Raw genomic sequence first — 19294 nt, 5'->3', positions numbered from 1 at the left:
GTGATATTGCAAAACATTCCAGTAGAATTACATTGGGGTTGACTCGTAAAGCGATGCATTTATAATTTTGTTGACATAGCGGCACCTCGGGGAGAAAAAAAAAGCGGACCAAATGATTTGCCAGACACTTTTAGGAATGAATCAGGTTTACGTTTTCTTTTCCGCAAGGTGTCGCTATGTGGTAAATGAAAATCGTGTTTTTATGGAAACTTTATTCGATTAAATTGACTCCAGAGCTAGATTCCACGTGGTTTAAGGTTTATTGCGTTTCTGTACTATTTTCGTAATAAGCAGCAAAGTAAAGCGATATATAACAACATAATCTATATAAGGATATGGTCCAGGAAAGTAAGAACCTTTCTTACAACATAACAACATAATTTATATGGCGCAAGGGAAAATTTTGCAAGAAGCCACTACAAAGCATTTTGGGCGAGAAAGAAATGGACAACCCGGCTAGAGACGAACGAAGCAAAACTAATTCCAATTTTCAAAAGTTAAAATTTTTTTACAAGGTGCCCAAACGGTACTGCATGAGAACACAAACAAACAAACAAACAAACAAACAAACAAGTACACTTGAAACACAGATAAAAGAAACAACCTCGATATCTTCCCAAAGCTGTACAAAGGATAGAATCATTCCATGTTTACACCATGTTGTTCAAGCCCGTATCTCCATTAGGGCGTGGTTCGGTTTTCTTCGGCTCAATCGGCTCCTTATTCTCAATAACCATTTCTTGACAGCCTAGGGCGATAAGAGTTAATTAACAAACGCCACAACTTAGGTAGAACTGAGCATTCGTGGTTGCCTAGGGCGCTACAACCGAAACGTATACTGCTTATTCTGTTCACTAATTATTGCACCATGCAGTGCAATCTTATCGTTACATTTTGAAAAATTTAAGAATTAATTTGCAATCATTCCGGGCGTTGCTGTAAAAGAACAAAATTTGTGTTCAATGCTTTCAGTTATGTTAATATATTAATGTTTCTCAAGTTGAAAGCTTGTCAGAAATTTGGTTGTGGCACGACCAGTGCGGTTTTAAACGCAATGAAAGCCCCGACATGCTTGGAAGGCAAAGCATTTTACCCATTCTTTAGCAGTCAAGCAAAAATCATGGAGACAACACACCACCGCACGCAACGTACAAAAACGCCACCACCCCGTTATAATCCCCGTTTTACCATTGGAAGTGCTGTGTGGGTGTTCACCAGTGAAATAGCCTTCCATGGGGTAGGCCGGCTCCCCGTGCTTCACTTTGTCTAAGCCGGCAAGTTCCACTCTTTCGCTCACCCGCAGGACACCCAGGAGGTGCATGGCACCGAACAAGATCGCACAGGTTCCTGCCGTCCAAGCCATGATCGAAACAGCCCCGAGGAGATTCCAGCCGAAGTTCTGAAGTTAAAAACACACACTTTCGCCTAAAATGTGAAAATAGTCTAATTCCAACTGGTGTTATACGTCAATTAGCTTCCTAGCTTCCGCGCGGTCTGGCTTCAGCAAACACAGTTAAATTGTTGTTGAACGTTTTATTTCACAAATAACCCATATTCCATAAACGTCAAGGATTCAATCAATGTCGTTCTTTGTGTATGTCAAGTATTATGCATATTTGCCATGCAAGCACAGACACCTGTCGTTTTGAAAGCAGGGATTGTTGCGTTAAAGTAGATTGTTTACTTGTGGAATGAAATCCCGAAGCCTAAGGCTTGATGACTTGCTTATTAAAATGTGAACTATGGACTTAGTGGCTCACATTTACAGCAATCTAACCATGATTTGGCGGTTTTCCATCGGTGTTTTAATGCTCTCATTTTGTCTATTTATAATCGGCCACAGTGAATTCCGACCGCAAACGCACGTGAGGTAAGCCAGGAAGGCAAACTTATATAAACGAAATTTTCTACTGTCTCATCGTAAGTCTGTTACAATGCGGTTAAAATTATTTATTTTTATCTGCGAGATGAAAACGCGTAATTTTGACTCACGTAACGTTTTCAACTGTCAGGCCTTGTTCAAAGTTAAGGTATTTTTAAATGTCCTCTCACCTTCAGGCGGTAAAAGAACAAGGGCTTTGCACTTTGGCGTTAGGTGTGCAATTTATATTTACAAAATTGTGGGTTATGACGCATCGGACATGAAAACAGGCAAGCATCCAGGAATTTTTATCCACTGGAATTTAAAATCATGTTGGTCCAGAAAACCTGCTGTGTTCAACTAAGTTACAAAAATATATTCAGCAATAATTTTTCTATACAAGGAACTGTATTCCCCGTTCTGTAAACCCTGAAGAAATTTTGACAGCCATTGTTTTTATCAACTGGTCGAATAAAAATGTTTCATATTGCAGGTTATATTTCCGTGTGAAGTGAAAACAGCAATCATATTGACAGTTCTTTTGATGGTAAAACGGAAAAATTTATAACGCCTTACAAATCATCATCAGTTTCCGCAACTGCCAAGGGTCTTAAAGGTCCGTTGGACAAGAACATTTTGTTCGCTCATACAAGGCAGAAAAGTCGCAATTTTCAGAAAAGATTTACCTTAAAAGCCATCGGATGAGCCCCGTATATTATTCCACCTACAGGAACATCGTTCACAGTCAGACCCTTGATGGCGAAAATGGGTCCCATGATCACGCCGGTCAAGCCTCCGCCCAAATGCACTGTAAAAACAATGTTTGGTCAACTTTCGGTACAATTAATTTAAAATGTAGTAAATAGTTAATTTTTCTGTTCATATTTTGTCCTCTCTTCAACTGTAGATGAGCATTTTACTGAGCATTGTGAATTAATTTTTCTGCTTGTGATTAAAATTCAAGTCTTAAATTAAATGGAACTTTCCATGGTTTGAATTTACTCCTGGCTTTTTTAAACTGGGGTTCAACAGGCATCCGTTTGCTGTATTGCAAATATTCGTGACAAATCATCGAAATACACGATCCGAATTAACCTCATTCAAATCCACGTACAAGCCACAGGCTTAGTGGCAGGATTTAACCTGATGTGAGGTGACTATCTCAAACGTAAAACCCCTCCCCAACAACACGAAAAACACCACCTTGGGCAACACAACAGGGGAAATTTAAGCGTCGTTGCACGTTTTCCAGGCTGCCACAATGCTAGATCGTAAAATATTTAATCAGCTTTATCACACACACGCCCTGGAAAGCCTATTAAACAGAGCGCGACACTTCGGATCGCATTGTTGTCATTAAAAAAAAATTGCGGGAATCTTTTACCGCAGCAAAGAGATGTCAAACACTGGGCTCTGTGTGTTGGGTGTGCTGCGGGATATTCTCTGACGTCGCTGATACTTACGAAGGCAGCATCAGCTTTAGGTTATTGTGGTGTGTTGGGTTTGGTTTATTGGTAAAAACTGGCATTTTTGTGGTGCAGTTTAAAAGCTATGTTGATAGTCTTATTCTTAACTTAAAGTGCCTTCAAAATGTTGTGTAGCAAATTCAACAAATGCAAAATAAGCACATCAAACGATATGTGCGGTAACGCGCTATTACATTATCACAATGCGCGATAAATCTATCCCCGACAACGCCAAACCCACTCGTTAAGTGCTTTGACGTCAAGATTGTGGGAATTTAATTTCATCCCTTAACCGGTAGCAGCTGCGGGAATGCTGGTACCACCCGGGACTCTGTACGAACCTGCCACGGCGTCCAAGGGGTCGTCGATCTTAATCTTTAGCATAAGGTGATGCCACCCGATATAGGAAAGGCCAGCAGCGAAACCAATTACTACGGCAGCCCACGGATAAAGATCATTGCAACTTGCACACATGGATACCATACCTGAAAACAGGGAAATTAATTATGACTGGTTGTTTTAAGAGGAAATGGATTAACCACAATTACTGTAAAAAAGTTGATTTTCCAATTATACTGAAAGCTAAGGCTTTCCTACTGATAGCTTTAGGCTAAATTGGAATTAATATCGAATTTGCCGCAACTCCACGTCTGCCGTCCTTTATCACGTTCCGAAAGTCAAAATAATTTTTTAAAAACTAGTAAATATATCTGAGTATAAATAGACTGGCCCATATTGTTATTAACACTGTCATGTTAAAATAAGACGTTTCGACAAAAACTTATGTCATCATCAGTTTGACTTATACGAAAACCCGTGAGTTGGGATCTAAATATATAATGTGTAGGTATTGCCGACAAATTATCAATAAAAAATGCGGTGCACCCCTTGAAGTAGTCAAACATGGAACAATTTACAACACCTGTACTCTTCACGCAAATTGACCGTTCGCGACGCAATTAACCCTAAAGGGGCGTTTAATTAACCAGCTTGTACCGCACAGCCTCCGTTAATGAAGTGCAGCAAAAGGTAGAATGTTAAAGATAAGATTCCGACCAAAATTCTGAAAGGGTTCGTTTCGCTCGAACAATAAACATTGAACGCGCGGAACACGAATGTTCACCAATAGGAGATGTGGTTTTGACTATGATAAGCTGGCGAGGATAATCCAGTTTGAGCCCAAACACCATAAAATTCTAACCTAAGCCACAGGCATTAGTTCCAGAAAAGGCGAAGGTTTATGTGAAGTGAAGTGAAGATTGTAAAGATTTAAGAGCACTGAATCATGGAGATGGAAAAACATAAACAACTGCTAGGCGTATATTATATTTAAAACAAAGGTGTGCACGATATATATGTTTAATATCTACTGATGCTGCCAGGCATGTTTTATTGCAGCAATACGGCTCTTCTGGCAATAATTGTCCACGTTGTATTATTCACATTTTTACACCCTAACGAAGACTGCTGCGTGAAAAAAAAACGTTAATTACAATACAACTGACTGTTTTTTAATTTAATGTAAAGATCCCCGAAACGTCGATATATAATAAAATTATTGTCAGTAGAGTCGTATTGCAGCAGTTAGTCACGATTGCTTGACTAGTAGACCGCCTATGATTTATCAGTCATGTTCGATTCTGGTGAGACATTCGACTTAAAATGTTTATGTTTAGAAACACTGATTGCCTCCAGGTGGCGAATATGCTTATGACTTCGAAAATTCATAATCTGGCTGTATGCGGAAACCTTTACATTGTAGTATTCAGCTACCGCAGTTGTAATATACATAACACGCTGGAATTCGAACAGAGAGTTAAGTCTTGGCCAGTTACCAACAAAGACAATGTTGAATCGTTTGTAACACGAGTTTTGCCAAAGACCCGAATCGTGTAAAATGGAACTATATTATGTTGGGATTCAAACCCACGTTTCTACTGGTCATGAAACCTAATTAAGATTTTTACTTGGCTTACGTATGGAGAGCGCATATAAACCGAGGTTCTTACCGGCCAGTCCGCCGTTGATTGTGACGATCAACGACCAGTAGTGATCCTGTCCTCTTATCACGTCAGTCATCTTGTAAACAATCATAGCGGTAATGGCAGCGCTCGATCCACCGAGCACGGTGTTCATGACTGCCATTGCCACGACAACACCATCGCCATCTTTGGATATGGAAAGCTGGGAGCCACCGTTGAAAGCCAGGAACCCCACGAACAGAATAAAACCGCCAAGAGCTGCAACCTGTATAGGGCGATTGTATGTGGATGAGGGATTGCAAATAGTTGTGTTTACTGCCTATCTGTCTGTCGCGCGCCCCGGGCTAAGTTCAAACGCTTGTTTGTAGTCAAACAATATCCCAGCTTCATTTACATATAGGAGTTTTAGTCAAAAACACACCAAACTACATTAACTTCTTAATTGTGAAAAGTCCAAGTGGTACAAACAATTTGTTCTAAAGGGTGTAATAAGGCAAGCTTCGCAGAAAAGTGGATATAGTGTTTTGTCGGAACACCCATCTGTTAATAATTAACAAGTTTTTTGGAATAACAAAAGTAATTCACGTGACCTCCCATTTAATAATAATTTTGAGGAGTTTCGTGGTGGCTGAAAAAAATTTAAAAACGGCGAAAAGTGTTTTATCTTCCGCTTACATCGCACACAGATTTTTGTATCAGTTTCTAGAGATGTTCATACCGTGACAGTATGACCGGGAAGGTCATTAGCGGTTCCGTCCTTGTTGAAACGGCCAATCCTGGGTCCCAAAATGGCCGCCCCGACCCACGCGGCTGTCCCGCCGGTGATGTGGACCACTCCGGAGCCAGCAAAATCCTTGTATGACAACCCGGTTCCTAAACACATTGTTTGCTTTAATTCCCGCTCTTAAACGTGAAAGTTCAGGTTCATTCAAGCATTAAAAGCTTGCTTTCATCGCAAAACCCCCGGGTCTGGATACACAATGGCATTTACATCACTCAACACGGCATGAGCCGGGATTAAATCGTGATATCGGTTATTAGCTGTCAGCAATATTTTCTAACTCCTTGACATCCACCTATAATATTGATTTAGCGTTTCCTTTCTTTGTCCTATACGCTAAAGTGAAACATCGGCTTTTACAACAGGATGATTATTCTATTATGTTGCTATCGTATAGTGTATTTCATTTAATCTTCTGGCACAAATAAACGTATACTGAAGCAAAGTATACGTTGAATTGTGCTCGAAGATTAAATGACTATTCTATCATTAATATTATTTTAAACGTTTAGGAATAAGATGCGCACAAGAGGGGATAAACAGAAGGTGTTTTTGAACCACTGTCGATTTGATTAACAGATTGAAACACTTGGTTTGTCACAGTTTCTTCATTCCCGTATAATTTACCGGTGTCCATACAAGCAGAAACTCTACAAAAATATTTGTGCACACCAGGCATACAGTGGTACTGATTTGCACTTTTGTAACTAACTTTTGTCTTTATTGAACATGAATCCACGCCCAATTAACGACGCGACTCTTTTTGTCAGTAAAAAGAAACCAGTCAAATTTTAAAGATTCCTAAGAACACCCAAAACTTTTCCTCAATCCAATTCACCTGAACCAGTAAGTAGCCACCCATTCTCCGCCCAGCACCAATGCGAAACCACCGGGTATATGAACGCGGTGAGAAACACACAGTAGACCATGTACGTGACGAATTCGGTGCGTTCGGCCATTGCCCCAGACACGATGGTTGAAGCTGTGGCAGTGAAGACGAATTGGAAAAACCAGGCTCCGTAGTACGATTCTGGGGTTGCAAATGCGCCCTGCAAAAGACATGGTTGATTTTCAAAGGGAAAGATTGGGTTTGTACAGCTTTGTTCTGAAACATAGCTGTACAAACAGTGGTAAGAAGCTGGGGTATAATTACACATTGTAATTTTTTGTTTTAAGCTTGTCTAGTCAAGTTTGCTGACACATGCTGAAATAATGCATAATCCGAGCACAAACGGCTCCATCGAATACCAACAAGGTTAAACCGAAAAAATACGACTAAAAGGAATGCGAGTTATCTTCGCTGGTGCTACATCAATGGCGCAAAATTATATACATCAACATTTTGACCCTTTGTGGTCGGGTCGTGGAAAGTGCTACACGAAAATATAAGCAAAAATAAGCAAATTATTTAGACGGGCTTATCAGATGAAGATTTTGATCAGTCAGAGGCGCGGAAAGTCAATCGTGCGACATCGAGATTTCCCAGAAAGAAATGTCTAAATATAGAAACTATTGACTCATTTGCATGCAGGAGACCTATGCGATTTTTCGGAATTCTTGTGATACCTGGTTTGGTTGGTTTTTGAGAACCAACAGTTATTTCGACTGAATTCGTCTGCAATCGGATTCGCTTAACACAAAGACTTTGCGGAAAGTGAATCTGAGACGCCGAAATACCGAAATACGATTGAGTCTGAAATTTTTGGCTGGAGACTATTTACTTCATTTAAAATTTCCTAGGACTTAAATTTAAGAAATGTCATAATGGTTTTGGATCAAGCCAATAATTTTGTTTACGGAGTTTTTTCCTCGGTGAGCTGTGTGACAACAAGTCCTTTTTTCTAAAAAATATTAAGACGCATACTCTCAAAACTTATACTTCTTGCCTATCGTTAATCAAGCGTGCCAACGCTCAATGCAAATGTACAACTTACGGATTTTAAATCAATGTTTAAAATGTATTCCTTTGGGGTCGATTGCTCGAGACCTATTTTCACATTTTCCTGCTATGAAACGTGATGTGGCAACTCGAAAGACATAGGTGAACCGTGAACCTTTAGGATTTTCTGTTAAGTCGCAACAGATTGGTTGCTTGGCAACATTCCCTCAATTTTGTCTCGTTACCACGAAAATTCGTAACCCTTCGAACGCCCGATACGACGGCGGTGTTTCAATAGTAATTTCAGTTGCTCCCTTACCGCTTCCTCTGCAATTAAGTGTAACGAAAGAGCGACAACTCGGTTGTTATCGTTTCGGCGTGGCGTTTAATGCCCACCCTAGACCTAGAATACATAACGGTACACCCGCGACATGTCGGAATTTAATCACAACTACACAGTACAATCCGTGAATACCCAAAAGCTGCTGATAAACAACTGAATTAATATAGAGTCACGTGACATGTTGTTTCGCGGCCGCGGGTGTTAATTTAAGCAGGGTCGTTGCATCACAATAAATATGTTAAAAAACCTAATAAAATGCTCGGTTTACCTGTTGAGAACAAACATAAAGCAAACTGCTAACATATACAAAAGATTGGTCTTGTTCACTTTCAAGGTATCCTTTACACGAGAACATATCACACAATTGTTTTCCAGAGGTGTTTGCTTGTATGTACGCGTGCAACAGGAGCTATAGCCTTATACGCAGTCAATCTTCATTAAAAGTTGGAGCAAATTTTTCGCCATACTATAAGAGATTTGGCTATATAAATATGTGTTTTTATCAGAGAAAGAGTTTATGTCGAAAGGAAAAACCCCGCTTTAGCCAATTTTATTTGTATGCCTTTAGCTTTGGGAAGTTTTGTGTGCCAAAAATGTCATCATGTATGAATTACTTGGTCATGGGTTTTAAACCGTAAAATTTCAAGGTTTTCTGTCAGCCTTACACTGCATATTGAACATGTTGAAACTTTAGTTGTAACGTTTCCCATGGACAGGTCTGAACATTTATGCGAGAAAATATACATCAGCCAAAATAACCGATAGTAACCCAAACATTGAAGTGTTTCCATGAGACTCCCATTAGTAAAATGATGGTAGCACAACAGCAAAGGCAGGGTTTATATTTCAAGCCAGGATGCACGCCACAACACAAAGTAGATTCAACAAGCATTTTCACTTTGTTTAGGACTTACCGTAATGGTTTCGTTTGGTCCAGCAATTCTCACGTTGCTTGCGAAAAAGTAGTTGTTGCCAATGAAAGGGTTTCCCGGCCTGCCATAGGCAAAAGCGTAACCGACAGAGTAGTAGCACATGGCCCCGATGACTGCAGAGAAAATAGAAACGGTCAAACGAGGTTACATCCTGTTTGTGTCCGGTTTTGTGTTGTTATTTGTGGTTGTACGTATCAGTGCCTTAAACACAAAGACGTATGCACAATTTATTTCGGATGTTGTTTATATAACCTTGCAATTCCGGTTACGAATTTCGTTCCGCCAGCGACCACCATGCAATGATTCATCAAAAAAATACGGCAAGTTGTCAAACTTTTTGGGCAAATTACATTCGTGATACACGCGAAATTCTTTCAAATAGAACGGCAAGCGAAGGGCAAATTGTTCATCAAAGGCTCTTTCTCGTTCATTGCAAGCAGTTTAATCGCACCCGCCGGCAATTTTGGTTGATCACATGACGCATTTGTTCGGAAACAAACTGCCGGTAAATTTACAATTCCTCTTAAAACCCCGGTGTGTAATTATACCTTATGCGCAATTAGTACCGCTGGTTGGGAAACAGATTATGAGGTCAGCACCTCGAGCGTCAAAAACTAAAAGTTGCATTTACCAGGAATACCCTCTATCGGCCGTTGAATTTCGGGATTATTTTAATTTTTCCGTGAAATTGAATTTTTTCTTTGGGGCAAAAATGAAACAAAAGTTAAATTTATTTGTATTCGGGTATTTAAATAAGTCAACTTGCTCGTTTAAACTTGTTTTCAACAATAGGTGTCATCGGTGTTTAATCATCTTAAGTACAAGAATGGTATAAATCCGTTCTTCCTGACATTTTGGTCCAGACAGCACAATCTCCAGTTTTACCTTTTATTCGCTTTAGCTCCTAAAGTACGGCACAGGTTCGGCAGTAAACATGTTTATCATGCGGTGGGAAGTCCGAAACCAACCCCAAGGAAGTGGAAACAGGACAGTTAGCCTATTTTGACATTTTATTATCTTGTTTTTGATCGGATACATCTCAGACAACGTCTCTTGCAGTGCGTGAATCCCGTCGATAGAATTGCGAGCATCAGTATTTTGCTTTACGGCGAGTAATTTCATTTCAAAGGCCGTTTGGTAAAATTGGTGCCCTTAGGTGACTACAATGCGTAGAAATGGCAAACACCGACTTTAGTCACTTTACTATTATGCAATCGGGCCGAAGATTGCGCCCTGTGAATGTTGTGACAAGACTACGGACCGCTTCGGGGCGGTTCATCACTTGTCAACAAAAATTCGCGGAAACAAGGATGGCTTGTGGCATCTTAACGTGAAACCGGACAAGTTCTAAGTTTCCCGGACATTTGTATCATCGATAATCGCCGAAAATCCATAATTTGTGAAACGGGCTTGGGTACCTTTTGTGTCCTCATATTATTATAGTGTATATTGAGAATAATGTTATCGATTGTGTGTCAAAACGGACTTTAGTAATTTACTTCAGCTCCGAGGTGCTGTATTTTATTTGAACTTTCTTCCGCATCATAGCGTGTAAGTTTATTTTCCAAAAATTTCGCATGGACATTTACTGGCAAAAATCGCAGTCGAAACTGCAAAACCCCGGTTGCGTCAGAAAATTAAACTTACATATGTCCAAGACGTTTTTCATGATGATGTTAGTCGTGTTCTTGCTGCGAACCGAACCAGCTTCCAGGAAAGCGAATCCGGCCTGCATAACTGTGAAGAAAACAAAAACTTAAAGGCGGTGCGCGGTGAACTGCACTGGCTGACATATCTCAATTCGCGGGCGATCTTGAGGTCAGTATAACGTGGGTCGTGGCCGATCGTAACATAAACAAAAAGGCCTTGGATATTGGAAACCTGTTGTTCATGTTTAAAATGGCTTTAAAAAGAATAAAATTTACACGCTCTTCAAAACAATATGAATAAACATTGTATAAATAACGAAACGACAAGGACTTACACAAGACGAATATCCCGCAAATTACCAAGAAAAGCTGGTCGACATTTGTTTCTAAAGTGAGTAGTTGCTCTTCTAAAGTTTGGTTGCTCATCGTGAACTTTGTCGCCAATAAAACTTTTCAAAACAAACTGTTGTCCTAAAAGTCTGTGCCGAACTGCCTGAGCACAGAAGCTATACAATGTAAAACTTACCCTACTTTTTTTAAAAGCAGATATTGTAATGCAGATAGGTTAAAAGAAAAGCATTGACGCCACACTTATACGGCAGTCAAATATTCGTGCTTTCTACATGGCCAACGGAGGTTTCTGACAATGATTTTCGACGAACGGGGAAGATATAAGCGGCCACAAGCGATACAGTATTACCAGTGGCACGAAAAACGCGCGACCGATGGCTGAAGTCTACATCAATGTCACCATTTGACCAATTCAACTTTGAAAACCGCCCAACATTCTATTATTTGTTCCACTGTCATGACTATACCACACGCATCATAACAATTGCGAATCTCAACGCAGACAGGTTTAAACGCAACGTCGTGACTACTCAATTCGATATTTAATCGCGTTTTGTAGTACATGCGTTCGAGAATGACTGTACTTTGAGTACATGCATCACGAAAGCTCGCGTTACGTTAGTAAAAGAAAAAAGTTTCGGCCCACGAGAAAATGACTAATATGCAACTCAGTAATTTTTTCTGCTAAACCAAAGTGTCTGTTGTTGTCTAATCACAAATTCCCTCAACGCAAGCAATAAATTCTATCACGCCATGCGATAGAGCCCAAGCTTTATGTATTGAACATATCATTGGGTATGTTTCTGGAAAAATTTCCATTTTGTTACTAAGTCGTAAGCATTTTTAGTGCAGGTGTAAGGCTGTGACCACAAGAATCAGTAGTGTTTTGGTTCGCTTAAATTGTATCTTGCTGTGTGGTTATTTAACCGTGCGTGTTGCACGAAGTCGACAATTGCAACATTTCGAAGTACTGCCTCTCTTTCTTGTGTTTAATTTAATAAACAAACAAATAAGCAAAGTATTTTTTTGCAAGACCCAAACTGAATTTCAGCAAAAACATTCTAATTCGGGCATAGACAGAGATGAAAGATGTTAGGTCCAAGCGCAGTGCAATAGCATAGGTTACGTATCTTTGTCGCTTGCGCCAACTAGCATCGCAGCCAAGATGAAACAAAGTCACTTTTCCCTTCGCAGCGATTTTAGAGTTGTCCAGACAATGTTTTCCGTGGCTTCTGTGCCACTTCAAAGCGCTGTTTCCATGTGGCCGCCACAACAATGATGTCGTTTGTAATTCTTTGGGGGTATGACAGAATACACTACCCTTTTAGTCTTTTTAAGCTTCGGGTAAATTCACAGTGCAATTCGTGAAGGCGGCGTAAGTGTCCTGAGAACGCTAACGTATTGAACGCTGGAAGTTTGTGCGATGGTTTGCTTAGAAACCGACGACTCACGGCCGTTGGTTTTACAAACTTTTTTGTATTAAAACCGACCTCCTATAGTTGTTATACTGAAAAGTCATTGCACACTTGCACAAGGATACAATCAGCTTCACGGATATTGGAGACTGGATGTGTGGCAAATTTGCGTTATGTATGTGGCGGCCGTAAACACTTTGAGATAATATGGTTCCTTCCGTCTCTCGTACAACTACCTATTTCGAAACTTACAGAAACTACGGTTTTTACGTAGCAACTTACCCGCACGCAAAGAACAATACGTGTAGCACTGAACAGAACAGGCTGATTCCAGTCGTCATATAGACATTTTACCTTTAATGTACTTTTGAAAAATCGTTTTTATGTTACGTAACAAAAACGATTAGCTGCAATTAGAACATACGGTTGGTGACGGAACGTTATGATAAAGCGTGCTGGTTGATGGCAGTTGTATAAATCTTCATGCCACGAAGGAGCTTACAAATGTCGGTCCACTGAGTTCCAGAAAAACAATGCAGTTGTGAGATCGCGAATTCGCCACGAAACTTCATTTCCGACAAAAAAATCGAAGTCCATTCTGATTACACAGTTGGCGTAATTTTGACCACACCCGGGACTCGCATCAAGGATATCCTGGCCACGAATCCCGATCAGGTTTTCTGCTAGGTATACGGGTCGGACATTGGGTCATGGCCCTGTGCCGCCACTCATCGATCAAATAAATATATGTTTATGAAATCTTCAATATAGGCCTACACTCAAAATGCACGTTGGGTAACGAGATTTTTGTGAAACAGCTTTGTCACTCAGGCCGACATTTGTTACATTGCGTTATTATTGGACTTAACTTGTTGACAATCAATCTGTAAAGTTATGTAACAGTTCGTAAAACTGTGACAAGCTCGTGCTCTTTCTTCAAAAACGATTAGCTGGTTAGTGGCAGTTATATAACAGTTTATGCCACGGAGGGGGCTTATACAAATGTCACACCAGAGTTATGACCACGCGATTTCGTCACAAAATGTAATTTCCGCCAAAAACATCCAGTCTGATTGCATAGTTGGCGTAATTTTTATTTTTTACCACACCCAAAATTCTAGCTCAGGTTATCCTGGCCTATCTCGATCAAGTCTTTTACTGGTTCGTCCAGTCCAATGTTGTCCATGGGGGCATTGTGACTTGGCCCTGTGGCGCCACTTACCGAAACAGCAAATATATGTTGATGAAATCCTCAAGCCTATACACTCAAAAAAACCTTGGTTTAAGAAATTTTTGTGAAACAAGTCGCTCAGGCCAACATTCGTTACATTGCGACATTATTGGACTTAACTTGTTGACAATCAGTCTGTAAAGTTATGTAACAGTTCGTACAAACCGTGACGAGCTCGTGCTCTTTGTCCCACATACACGAAATACATGAATTATGAGAACACATTTTACAACCAAAAAAAGTTGCTGGTCGAAACATCAGACTATGTTCTATTTGTAATGCTAAACGAAGCTTAATGTTTATTATTTGTTGGTAAGCAAGCTGGGCGAGTCACAGGAAATGATTGTACGATTACAAAAGGAATGTGTGGCCTGCATTTCATCAAAAACACGTCTCAATAAGATTTAGGCATCTTTCGTCGTCATGACAAAATGCCCCAAACCGGTCAAATGCTCCTTGATTTCTGCTGGCAAGCAAACTTGATGGTAATCAAATTCTTCTTATTTGGACTAAAAATTGCTGCGCATAGGAGCAGTAAACACCAGAATAAAATTGCATGGGTGCCGATAAAACCATGGCAGTCACCAGTTTTTGCCCCCATGTAATGGTGATTTCCGTACGGAGAACGATCACGATAAGAATTGCAAGAATTCAGAAGCCAAGATAACCAACGAGACGCTATAGTCGACAAAACTTTTTTTCCAGTCGACAAAACTTTGAACGCTCATAACTTTGCCGTTTCTTAACAGATCTCGATGATTTTTGCACAAGTTGCATGGAATGGCATGTAGTTTCAAAAAATATAAAAAAATTAAAAAAATTCTAACGATTTATGGAACGAATATTAATGTATATTGTCATAAATCGGTCATAACTACTTTTATCGAACCGCGGCCATGACTTTTCATACACCGTTGAAAACTACATTAAAAACCCTTTCCAACCATACCAAACTTGTCTAATTGTCGCACCTGAATGTACGTCTACTGATCAAATATTATTCATAACCGTCATAAAAATATACACTTTTTCGTTTATAAGTCTTTTCACAGTTTCGGGGCCACGACTATTCATACACCGTTGAAAACTACATTAAAAACCCTTTCCAACCATACCAAACTTGTCTAATTGTCGCACCTGAATGTACGTCTACTGATCGAATTTTTTTCATAACCGTCAACAAAAATACACTTTTTTTACATTTTTTTTTAGATGCGATAATTAGACAAGTTTGGTATGGTTGGAAAGGGTTTCAACTCAGTAATTTTTTCTACTAAACCAACGTGTCTGTTGTTGTCTAATCACAAATTCCCTTAACGCAAGCAATAAATTCTATCACGCCATGCGATAGAGCCCAAGCTTTATGTATTGAACATATCATTGGGTATGTTTCTGGAAATTTCCATTTTATTACTAAGTCGTAAGCATTTTTAGTGCAGGTGTAAGGCTGTGACCACAAGAAACAGTAGTGTTTTGGCTCGCTTAAATTGTATCTTGCTGCGTGGTTATTTAACCGTGCGTGTTGCACAAAGTCGACAATTGCAACATTACGAAGTACTGCCCCTCTTTCTTGTGTTTAATTTAATAAACAAACAAATAAGTAGTTTTTTGCAAGACCCAAACCGAATTTCAGCAAAAACATTCTAATTCGGGCATAGACATGAGATGAAATGATTTGAGATCAAAGCGCAGTGCAATAGCATAGGTTACGTATCTTTGTCGCTTGCGCCAACTAGCATCGCAGCCAAGCTGAAACAAAGCCACTTTTCCATTCGCAGCGATTTTAGAGTTGTCCAGACAATGTTTTCCGTGGCTTCTGTGCCACTTCAAAGCGCTGTTTCCATGTGGCCGCCACAACAATGATGTCGTTTGTAATTCTTTGGGGGTATGACAGAATACATTTCCTTTTAGTCTTTGTAAGCTTCGGGTAAATTCACAGTGCAATTCGTTAAGGCGCTATAAGTGTCCTGAGAACGCTAACGTATTGAACGCTGGAAGTTTGTGCGATGGTTTGTTTAGAAATCGACTCACGGCCGTTGGTTTCACAAAATTTTTTGTATATTAAAACCGACCTTCTATAGTTGTTGTACTGAAAAGCCATTGCACACTTGCACAAGGATACAATCAGCTTCACGGATATTGGAGACTGGATGTGTGGCAAATTTGCGTTATATATGTGGCGGCCGTAAACACTTTGAGACAATATGGTTCCTTCCGACTCTTGTACAACCACCTTATTTCGAAACTTACAGAAACTACGGTTTTTTACGTAGCAACCTACCCGCACGCACTGAACAGAACAGGCTGATTCCAGTCGTCATGTTGACATTTTACCTTTAATGTACTTTTGAAAAATCGTTTTTATGTTAGGTAACAAAAACGATTAGCTGTAATTATACGGTTGGTGACGGAACGTTATAATAATGCTTGCTGGTTAATGGCAGTTGCATATAACACTTCATGCCACGAAGGAGCTTACATATGTCGGCCCACTGAGTTTCAGAAAAACACTGCAGTTATGAGATCGCGAATTCGCCACGAAACTTCATTTCCGACAAAAACATCGAAGTCCATTCTGATCACACAGTTGGCGTAATTTTGACCACACCGGGGACTCGAATTTAGGATATCCTGGCCACGAATCCCGATCAGGTTTTCTGCTAGGTATACGGGTCGGACATTGGGTCATGGCCCTGTTGCGCCACTCATCGAACAAATAAATATATGTCTATGAAATCTTCAATATAGGCCTACACTCAAAATGCACGTTGGGTAACGAGATTTTTGTGAAACAGCTTTGTCACTCAGGCCGACATTTGTTGCATTGCGTTGTTATTGGACTTGACTTGTTGGCAATCAATCTGTAAAGTTATGTAACAGTTCGTACAAACCGTGACAAGCTCGTGCTCTTTGTTCAAAAATGATTAGCTGGTTAGTGGCAGTTATATAACAGTTTATGCCACGGAGGGGGCTTATACAAATGTCACACTAGAGTTATGACAACGCGATTTCGCCACGAAATGTAATTTCCGCCAAAAACATCCAGTCTGATTGCATAGTTGGCGTAATTTTTACCACACCCGAAATTCTAGCTCAGGTTATCCTGGCCTATCTCGATCAGGTCTTTTACTGGTTCGTCCAGTCAAATGTTGTCCATGGGGGCATTGTGACTGGGCCCTGTGGCGCTACTTATCGAAAAAGCAAATATATGTTGATGAAATTCTCAATATAGGCCTACTCTCAAAATAAACCTTGGTTGAAGAAATTTTTGTGATACAACTTAGTCGCTCAGGCCGACATTCGTTACATTGCGACATTATTGGACTTGTCTTGTTGACAATCAGTCTGTAAAGTTATGAAACAGTTCGTTCAAACCGTGACGAGCTCGTGCTCTTTGTTCCACATAGACGGAATACATGAACTATGAGAACACATTTTACACCCAAAAGAAGTTGCTGGTCAAAACATCAGACTACATTCTATTCTATTCGTGATGCTAAACAAAGCTTATTGTTTCTTATTTGTTAGCTGGCAAGCTGGGCGAGTCACAGGAAATGATTGTACGATTACAAAAGGAATGTGGGGCCTGCATTTCATCAAAAACACGTCTCAATAAGATTTAGGCATCTTTCGTCGTCATGACAAAATGCCCCAAACCGGTCAAGTGTGCCTTGATTTCTGCTGGCAAGCAAACTTGATGGTAATCAAATTCTTCTTATTTGCACTAAAAGTCGCTGCGCACACGACCAGTAAACACCAGAATAAAATTACATCGGTGCCGATAAAACCAAGGCGGTCAGCAGTTTTGGCACCCATGTAATGGTGATTTCCGTACGGAGAACGATCACGATAAGATTTGCAAGAATTCAGAAGCCAAGATATTCATTTTATGCAGTGTAATAATAGCCATCATGGTTAAAACCATGTTTTTGCTGAAAAGTGCGGTTTAAACAACAGTAAACAGAAAATTGGATTAGGCCAAAAATTACAACTAAAATAATAGAGTAAAATGCTGTTATTTTGTCCTAAATTTAAAAAAATACAAACTGAAACCCCACTTTGTCTTTGATATGCTACTACATGTTCTCAAATAGTTGGCGCTCAACAAACATTTCACATTATTGTGTGTTTCAAATCACCGAAAAAATTGGGGAAAATTAAATGTTATTTTTGGGCAAAACTAACTGATATTTTTCAATAAAACATAAAGTTTGTTACAACATTATGTTGATAAAATGGCACACCACAAAAAAGGGAAAAATACTAAGCTCACCAGATTTGCTAACGAAGCTGTTTGTAAAGCAAGTTACTGATTAATAAGCAAATACACCCAGCACTTACAAACAAACATGTCATTACTGAACATGATCCATAATAGTAACATTTTTGACAAACTTTTGCATCACATTTTGCTAGACAACAAATATGCAAGGCAAATGAAAAATCTCAACAAACAAAAGGAACTGTTTCACAGCAAAATTGACTATTTCGGGTCCAAGTACACATTTCCTAACGTTTGAGGGCCATCAACACCACAACTATCACATACTTTTGATTTCTCATTAAGAGAGGTCCCTATTTCAAGTCCCAAAGCAAGTGAGTACACTCTTGAATCAACCAGAAGTTTATGTTTGGATTCTGAAATCATCTGCTTGAGTCTGCTCAACAGGCCCCTCACTGGCAAAAGGATGATTTCTGTGAATTCACCTTCATCCAAATGGGGTTTGCAGTCTATATTTTTTGGATTGTCTCCATCTATGACAATATTTACCAAAGCAGCTGTGCAGCTCTCAGTACCAGGGTCAATTGAGGTCGGTAAATTGGTAACTGTTTCATCAGCAACTAGTCCAGTGTATCCAGTTTCTTCATACAGCTCACGCAAGGCCACACCTTCCACAGTTTCCCCCATTTTGTCACACATCCCTCCAGGAAACTCGATACAATATTTACCAACGGGTGGTCTAAATTGTTTTACAAACACGAAGCAGTTATGATGAAGATTCCTTTTCAGTATAGCAACAGCCAATACGCTGTTGGGCAGTTCCGAGTTGGACACAGTTTGCACATAACTCGCAGATTCCCATTGGCGTTGGACACCTGTTTGATCCGTATATGTTATAAGTTCAGTCTGAAGCCATTTTCCTTTGTGGACAACTTTGATGTCATTGTTGTGACTTTGGCCTGACATAATCAAAGAGTATTATAGACTACTGAGTCTAAAACAACATGTTAAGAAACAAACTGATTATTTAGGGCATTGTACAAATACCAAATATATTCATGTAAAAGACAAAGTTTCATATTTATTTCATTGGGGGAAATCGAAAGCAGGTGCTGTTTCGATTTTTCAAAACTCCGCATATATAGGCTACATATATATATATGCATATATATAGAATGTGTT

General features: G+C 39.7%; 1 protein-coding gene across 1 annotated transcript; it reads right to left on the bottom strand.

The window, feature by feature from the left end:
• Positions 1-241: 241 nt before the first annotated feature.
• On the bottom strand, positions 242-19102 carry LOC145896188 (putative ammonium transporter 1). The gene is made up of 11 exons (XM_082985069.1): positions 18781-19102; positions 11229-11297; positions 10892-10981; positions 9227-9357; positions 6929-7139; positions 6028-6182; positions 5337-5574; positions 3669-3812; positions 2548-2669; positions 1189-1399; positions 242-748 (listed from the first exon to the last, which is right to left on the bottom strand). The coding sequence occupies exons 1-11, from the start codon at positions 19076-19078 to the stop codon at positions 651-653; spliced, it is 1767 nt and encodes a 588-aa protein (XP_082841195.1). The 5' UTR covers positions 19079-19102; the 3' UTR covers positions 242-650.
• Between the last annotated feature and the right edge of the window lie 192 nt (positions 19103-19294).

The sequence above is a fragment of the Ascidia mentula genome, chromosome 3, assembly GCF_947561715.1.
Source record: "Ascidia mentula chromosome 3, kaAscMent1.1, whole genome shotgun sequence".
Taxonomy (NCBI): Eukaryota; Metazoa; Chordata; class Ascidiacea; order Phlebobranchia; family Ascidiidae; genus Ascidia; species Ascidia mentula.
The sequence above is the reverse complement of the archived record's forward strand: the minus strand, read 5'-3'. Positions and strand labels throughout refer to the sequence as shown.